The 8,698-nt window shown below is 39.3% G+C and overlaps 1 protein-coding gene across 4 annotated transcripts in view; it reads left to right on the forward strand.

Moving 5' to 3' along the window:
- Positions 1–3,131: 3,131 nt before the first annotated feature.
- The window catches only part of LOC131940911 (uncharacterized), a 68,148-nt gene continuing 62,581 nt past the window's right edge, over positions 3,132–8,698 (forward strand). The window contains exons 1-2 of one of the 4 annotated variants that reach the window (XM_059299818.1): positions 3,132–3,402; positions 3,501–3,571. In XM_059299818.1, coding sequence (XP_059155801.1) covers positions 3,361–3,402; positions 3,501–3,571 — 113 coding nt within the window. In that variant the 5' untranslated portion in view covers positions 3,132–3,360. Of the gene's footprint in view, positions 3,403–3,500; positions 3,572–8,698 lie in introns of those variants that run through there. The other 3 variants (XM_059299819.1, XM_059299820.1, XM_059299821.1) reach the window with 3 other exon arrangements.

Consider the following 8,698-nt stretch of genomic DNA (forward strand, 5'->3'; position numbering starts at 1 on the left):
CACTAGAGCAATATGTCGTGAACTATACATATCAACACCAGGCCAACACTAGAGCAATATGTCGTGAACTATACATATCAATACCAGGCCAACACTAAAGCAATATGTCGTGAACTATACATATCAACACCAGGCCAACACTAAAGCAATATGTCGTGAACTACACATATCAACACCAGGCCAACACTAAAGCAATATGTCGTGAACTATACATATCAACACTAAAGCAATATGTCGTGAACTATACATATCAACACCAGGCCAACACTAAAGCAATATGTCGTGAACTATACATATCAACACCAGGCCAACACTAAAGCAATATGTCGTGAACTATACATATCAACACCAGGCCAACACTAAAGCAATATGTCGTGAACTATACATATCAACACCAGGCCAACACTAGAGCAATATGTCGTGAACTATACATATTAACACAAGGCCAACACTAGAGCAATATGTCGTGAACTATACATATAAACACCAGGCCAACACTAAAGCAATATGTCGTGAACTATACATATCAACACCAGGCCAACACTAAAGCAATATGTCGTGAACTATACATATTAACACCAGGCCAACACTAAAGCAATATGTCGTGAACTATACATATCAACACCAGGCCTACACTAAAGCAATATGTCGTGAACTATACATATCAACACTAAAGCAATAGGCCTATGTCGTAAACTATACATATCAACACCAGGCCAACACTAAAGCAATATGTCGTGAATTATACATATCAACACCAGGCCAACACTAGAGCAATATGTCGTGAACTACACATATCAACACCAGGCCAACACTAGAGCAATATGTCGTGAATTATACATATCAACACCAGGCCAACACTAGAGCAATATGTCGTGAACTATACATATCAATACCAGGCCAACACTAAAGCAATATGTCGTGAACTATACATATCAACACCAGGCCAACACTAGAGCAATATGTCGTGAACTATACATATCAACACCAGGCCAACACTAGAGCAATATGTCGTAAACTATACATATCAACACCAGGCCAACAATAAAGCAATATGTCGTGAACTATACATATCAACACTAAAGCAATATGTCGTGAACTATACATATCAACACCAGGCCAACACTAAAGCAATATGTCGTGAACTATACATATCAACACCAGGCCAACACTAAAGCAATATGTCGTGAACTACACATATCAACACCAGGCCAACACTAGAGCAATATGTCGTGAACTATACATATCAATACTAGAGTTTCTTTCAGGCATCTCTTTCGGAACGAAATGGAATTTATATTTAAAATATTTTTTTACCAGTGTCCGTCCCCCACGCCCGAAAATATCAAGTCCCCCCTCCTCCCTAGGAGAAAAAAAGTCTTAAAGAAACTCTGATCAACACTTTGTATAAGAAATAAACATTTTTAATAAAAAGCTCGTAATTCCTCCCCCAACTAAGCCCATGACTGTCCAAGTATAACAATCAGCTGTCTGGTCCTAATACATTTTAGAAATAGGCACATAGACTGATACAATGTTATCTATCTACAGAAAGACTACACCTAATCAATTAAGCCCGGAATATAAAGCAATTCATTCTACCTTTACAAATAGTCAGTGGTTCTAGGGCTGTAGTGTGATCAGAATGGTTGATTCGGTCAGTGGTTCTAACGCTGTAGTGTGATCAGAATGGTTGATTCGGTCAGTGGTTCTAGCGCTGTAGTGTGACCAGAATGGTTGATTCGGTCAGTGGTTCTAGCGCTGTAGTGTGATCAGAACAGGGGCGGAACTACAGTGCCGCCAGACCCCGCAATTCGGGGGGGCCCACGACGTTTAGGGGCCCAATTCCGACAAAAAAAACCAATGAATTTTCTTTTCATAAATAATATTTAGCAGTGATTGTTCTACAGCAGGGGTCGGCAACCTTTTGAAGCGGAAGAGCCAAAAGTTACAATTTTGAAAATTTCCCTGGTTTTAAAGAGCCACTAACATTTTTTTTATTTCAAATATTATATTTTTTGATTAAGATTATTAGTATTTGTGCAAGGAGCTGGAGAGCCGCATCTTGATATCAAAAGAGCCGCATGCGGCTCGCGAGCCGCAGGTTGCCGACCCCTGTTCTACAGTAACAAACACACACTGTTGCGCAGAAAAATATAAAATCTACAAGAGCTGTAGTTTGAAAGATAGGCAAACGTTCAAACTACTTCCATGACTTACTGCCCTTCATTAAAATAGGGGTGCCCATAAAGCTCATTTAAATTGTTTTGTACTATGTAAGTTTAAAAGCAATTTCTTCTCTTAATTATTATTTAAATAAAGCATACTAAAGAATCCTTAAGCTATAAAAATGAATGTATTCAAAACTAATAATATAAATACAAAAAATTATAAAAATAAACATAACGCGAGAAACCACTGCACAAATCAGCTTACGTGTTTATATTAATTTGACCAGCCTGGAAAAATTACAGTTGTTTGTCATTTTGCGATAACATAAAAATGTAATAAAAACACTTGTAAAAAAGGGATTATTTCGGGCCCCGAAATGAGTTCGGACTTACTTTTGTCTGGTTCGTTATCTCAGAGTGGTTATACATTGAAATGAAATAGATTAAAATACTCAGGTAATAGACAATTTAAAATTTAGAGAAGCACGCTACTTATATTATATATATATATATATATATATATATATATATATATATATATATATATATAATATATATATATATATATATATATATATATATATATATATATATATATATATATATATATATATATATATATATATATACATATAGGGGGGCCCAAAAAATTTTTTTGCGGGGGAGCCTTTTTTTTCTAGTTCCGCCACTGGATCAGAATGGTTGATTCGGTCAGTGGTTTCAACGCTGTAATAAAACATATTGGTAAAATATTAGACTTTAAATCACATTGGTAAAATATTCCTGTTTTACAAATCTTTTTCCGAAACACCAGAACCACAGTGGATTAATATCTGCTAAAACAAGATCATAATTATCGATTGTTGTAATATTGTATAGAGTAATCAGTGCGTAAAAATGTTTTTAGCTACGGCTGGTGAACCAAAACAACCTGACGGGGCAGGCTTCCCGACGTCGTAACCACTTGACGGGCCAGGCTTCACGACGTCGTAACCACTTGACGGGCCAGGCTTCACGACGTCGTAACCACTTGACGGGCCAGGCTTCACGACGTCGTAACCACTTGACGGGCCAGGCTTCACGACGACCTAGCAAATTTTAAGTCAGGTTTTATAATTAAAAATACATTTTAAACGTACTTTGTCCGAAGTCTTCATCTTGTCCGATTCTGACTCTAGAGGCTACTTAAATGCAGCATGAAACGAAAAACTGTGTTACACAGGATCAAAGGGTAAGTATTGAAATACTTAAGTTAATTATCCGTTTTTACAGATTTTCTTGTTGCTGCTTATTATAAAAAATGATAATTAACAAACGAAATTTTAACAGATTTTTGGAAGGTTTCGGCGCACCGCCAAGGCTGTGTATCATGTTCTACTATTAGCCATTCGAACACAAAAGTGAGTTTTAATTACACAATCTGATCATAAGCCTGTCTTGTAAAAAGTATGCTGCATATAATTAAACAGAAAAGCACACAATGCCTCCTCCCGGCATCAAAGCTGCCCACTACAACCTCACCCCGCCACCCCCTCCCCCACCAATGTGCCCTAACAGTGACCCATAAATCTAATTTCCCTTTAGTTATAACAAGAACATGGGTTGCTTCATTATGTATTAAATGGTCACTATATTACTTATCAATATATTATACATTAAATGAAATGTTATGAGACATAACGAGGTTCCTTATCTATAATTCGCGCGTTTCTGTCGGCTGATGCAATATTTTAAGAGGATTTCATCAATGTGCCATTGATAGTGGATCTACATCTAGCTACTTTAGCTAAAGTGCTTAGCGACATCTCTGACACATAAGCGAACGCGAGATGTGTTCTACCTCACCATTAAAGGAGGTTGATAAAGGTGCACGTAAGGTTTTCATACAGCACGCCCTTGGAGGTGGTGTGGACAAACCCGCAGAGTTTCTTCCAGGCATCTCGAAGAATAAAAGTCTGGAAGAAACACTGCAAACCTGTACGACAACAACTATGATCCACGAAATAAAGTATATATATATATATATATATATATATATATATATATATATATATATATATATATATATATATATATATATCTTCTATATATATAAAAAAGCAATGTGTGTGTGTGTGTCTGTCTGTGTGTCTTTTATGCATTACCACACCTCTTATCACATCGCCGTGAAACTTTGGGAAGTTGTTGAGAATATTCCTGAGGAGGTTTCTGCGAAAAAAAAAATTTCAAATTCGCAGGGGTGGCGCCCCGGCAGGGCGCGATTTGTTATTCTCTATATAAAAGTCTATTTTGATTTCACACTGTTTATCCGATAGCCATGAGACTTTGGGGAGTTCATTATACCACTCTAGGGAAGGGTTCTGTAAAAAAATAATTTTTAATTTCGCAAGGGCGGTGCCAGGGGAGGGTCCGATTTTTCTCGATTTACGGTATATAAAAATGAAAGTCTATTTTGATTTCACACTGTTTATCCGATAGGCATGAAACTTTGGGGAATTGACTAGAACACTCTAGGGAAGGTTCTGTACAAAAATCATTTTTAATTTCGCAAGGGCGGCGCCACGGGAGTGTGCGATTTTTCTCTATATACAGTATATAAAAATAATAAAAGTGAATTGCCGTGATACCGTTCACACGATCGCCATGAAACTTTAGAAAGTTGTTGAGAATATTCCTGGGAGGTTTCTGCGAAAACAAAAATTCAAATTCGCAGGGGTGGCGCCCCGACACGGCGCGATTTGTTTTTTTCTATATACGGTATATAAAAATAAAAGTCGATTTTGGTTTGGCATCGTTCATCCGATAGCCATGAGACTTTGGGGAGTTCATTATACCACTCCAGGGAAGGGTTCTATAAAAAAAAAATTTAATTTCGCAAGGGCGGCGCCACGGGAGGGTGCGATTTTTCTCTATTTACGGTATATAAAAATAATAAAAGTGAATTGCAGTGACACCATTTATCCGATAGGCATGAAACTTTGGGGAGTTCATTATAAAGCTCTAGGGAAGGGTTCTGTAAAAAATCATTTTTAATTTCGCAAGGGCGGCGCCACAGGAGGGTGCGATTTTTCTCTATATTAGGTTTATAAAAATAAGTCGATTTTGGTGTGACACCGTTATCCGATAGCCATGAGGCTTTGGGGGAGTTGATTAGAACAATTCAGGGAAGGGTTCTGTAAAAAAAATCCTTTTTTAATTTCGCAAGGGCGGCGCCACGGGCGGCTGCGATTTTTCTCTATATACGGTTTATAAAATTTCGGTTTCACACCGTTCATTCGTGTATCATGAGACTTTGGGGAGATGATTAGATCACTCAATGGTAGGGTTCTGCAAAAAATTTTATTTAATATTGCAAGGGCGGCGCACCCCCTCCGGGGGGAGCGATTTTTTTCTCTATACACGGTATAAAAAAAAAACTCGGATGCGGTTCATCCGAGTGCCATGAAACTTTAGGGAGTAGATGAGAATACTCCCGAGAATATTTCTTCGAAAAAGAAAACTAAAGTTTCTTATGGGCGGCGCCATATAGGGTACAACTTTCGTCAACACACGGTTTGGCGCCCAGAGTTTTAGAGCGACTAAGTTGGCACTTGGCATCCGTTAATCGAGCGTTCTGCATAGCGAGTAAGGGGTACTACTATATTCAACGGTAAAACTACAACAGGCTTCTAAAAATAACTTTGTAAAGCGAGGAAATCCTTCTGTACAGTTTCGTCACCTTGCGAAAGATGAAAAAGTAACGTTTTGAATATGAGGAGCCTACTGTAGAGTTTCGTCACTTTGCGAATGATGCAATAAGCATCTATTATTAGACAATCCAGTCAGAAATTGAGATCGAGCATCTAATAATAGACCATTAGTAACGCTAGCATATTGCATCAGTCACACTAATGTTTAAAACACGTCAAATACTTTTTTTACGTGTTAAAGAAAAAAATCCTGTTTATTTGTGTCACTTTAGCGAATGACGAAATCTGCATCATTATTAACATGATGCTATTTGGCACGATGGCGCCTGTTAGTTTTAAGGAGCCAGGGGTCGTACGCCGCGCCTATGCGGTAGTGTAATCGGGGGGTGGGGGCCCTGAGAGCGCCCCTCTACGTCTCTGACACATGGGCGGTCACCGAAGTGTTCTACCATATCATTTCGGTGAGCGATTAATGTACACTCAATGTTTTCATGCGGTAGTGTAGGTGAACCCGTATCCCGATATTTATGATCCATTGTTTACATTTAAATAACTCACTTTTAGAAAAGACGGTCACGCGTCTAAGAACATATGATTGGTAACGCGTTGGTGAAATCCTAATACATTCGTCAAACTTTCTTCTATCCCCGCGGCAACGCGGGGGGGGGGGGGGGGGTACGCTAGTCTATCTATATATATAAAAAGCAATGTACGTGTGTGTGTGTGTCTGTGTGTGTGTCTGTCTGTCTGTGTGTCTTTTATGGGAAGGGTTCTGTACAAAAATCATTTTTAATTTCGCAAGGGCGGCGCCACAGGAGGGTGCCATTTTTCTCTATATACGGTATATAAAAATAATAAAAGTGAAATGCAGTGACACCGTTTATCCGATAGGCATGAAACTTTGGGGAGTTCATTATAAAACTCTAGGGAAGGGTTCTGTAAAAAATCATTTTTAATTTCGCAAGGGCGGCGCCACGGGAGGGTGCGATTTGTCTCTATATACGGTTTATAAAAAATAAGAGTCGATTGCAGATTCACACTGTTCATCCAATCGCCGTCAAACACTGGAGAGTTGATTAGAGCAATTTAGGGAAGGGTTCTGTAAAAAAAAAAATCATTTTTAATTTCGCAAGGGCGGCGCCACGGGAGGGTGCGATTTTCCTCTATATACAGTATATAAAAATAATAAAAGTGAATTGCAGTGACACCGTTCACACGATTGCAATGAAGCTTTGGGAAGATGTTGAGAATATTCCTGGGGAGGTTTCTGCGCAAAAATCATTTTGATTTCGCAAGGGCGGTGCCACGGGAGGGTGCGTTTTTTCTCTTTATACAGTATATAAAAAAAATTGAATTGCAGTGACACCGTTCACACGATCGCCATGAAACTTTGGGAATATGTTCCTGGGGAGGTTTCTGCTTAAAATACATTTTCAAATTTGCAGGGGTGAAGCTCCGGAGGGCGCAATTTGTTTTCTCTCTATATACGGTATATAAAAATAAAAGTCGATAGCGGTTTTAAAGCGTTCATCCGATCGCCATCAAACTTTGGAAAGTTGATTAGGAGACCCTGGGGACGGGTCCTGTAAAAAAAGTCATTTTTATTTTCGCAAGGGCGGCGCCACAGGATGGTGCGATTTTCTTTATACGGTATATAAAATAAACGTCGATTGCAGTTTCACGACGTTCATCCGATAGCCAACTTTGGGGAGTTGATTAGAACACTACCTGGAATGGTTCTGCAAAAAAAAAATTATTTTGCAAGGGCGGCGCCAGGGGGGGGGTGCGATTTTTTACTATATACGGTATATGAAAAACAAAAGTCGATTGCAATTTTAACCCTTCATCAGATCGCCATGAAACTTTGGTGAGTTTACTAAAACACTTGGGGGAAGGGTTTTTGTAAAAAAAAATCATTTTTAATTTCGCAGGGCAGCACCAAGGGAGTGTGCGATTTTTCTCTGTGTACGGTATATAAAAAATAAAAGTCAGATTTTGTTCGACAGCTATCATCCAAGTATCATGAAACTTTAGGGAGTTGATGAGAATATTCCCGAGAAGGTTTCTGTGAACAAAATAATGAAAATATGATATGGGTGGCGCCTGCGAGGTTGCGATTTTTGTCAATACACAATTTGGCGACAAGAGTTCCAGAGCGGCTATGTTAGCACGTGGCATCTGTTAATCGTGCGCCTTGCATAGCGGGTAAGGGGTACTAAGGGGTACTATGGAAATCAGCGTTAAAACTTCAACAGGCGCAACCGTCGGCGCCCCATAGATTGCACGACCCGAAGCGCCCCGGGCTCCCCTGCGAACATTATGGCGCCTACGTTAATTAAAAACAGGCTATACACTAAAGACACGATGGACAAGAATAATCATTGACTATATCGAACCAGGCGCTTTCCCTGGCGCCCCTGCGGGGATCAATTTGGGACCCTGGGCTTTCATGTGAGCACAATTGCACCTACGTTCGTTCTAAACAGTGCAGTAGACAATGGATAAAATGGGCCGTTACAGTCGCTCACTAAATTGAATCAGACGTGCTAGACGATCCAATCAGAAATTGAGATCGAGCTTCTAATAATATGCCATTGGTAACGCTAACAAATTGCATCAGTCACACTGATGTTTATAACACTTCAACAAAAACAAATTTCATGTTTAAAAACCCTTTTGATTTGTGTAACTTTAGCGAATGATGCATTCTGCATCATTGTTTCTGGAGACTATGAGGCGCTCTGGGTTATCCTGTTAGCACATGTTATTTTTAAAGAGCCAACAGCCCTACGCTGCGCCTCTGCGGTAGTGTTATTTGGGGGATCCCGTGAGTGCCTC

Source organism: Physella acuta, unplaced genomic scaffold (genome assembly GCF_028476545.2).
Source record: "Physella acuta isolate Inbredline_101_S28 unplaced genomic scaffold, ASM2847654v3 ptg000335l, whole genome shotgun sequence".
In the NCBI taxonomy this organism is placed as follows: Eukaryota; Metazoa; Mollusca; class Gastropoda; family Physidae; genus Physella; species Physella acuta.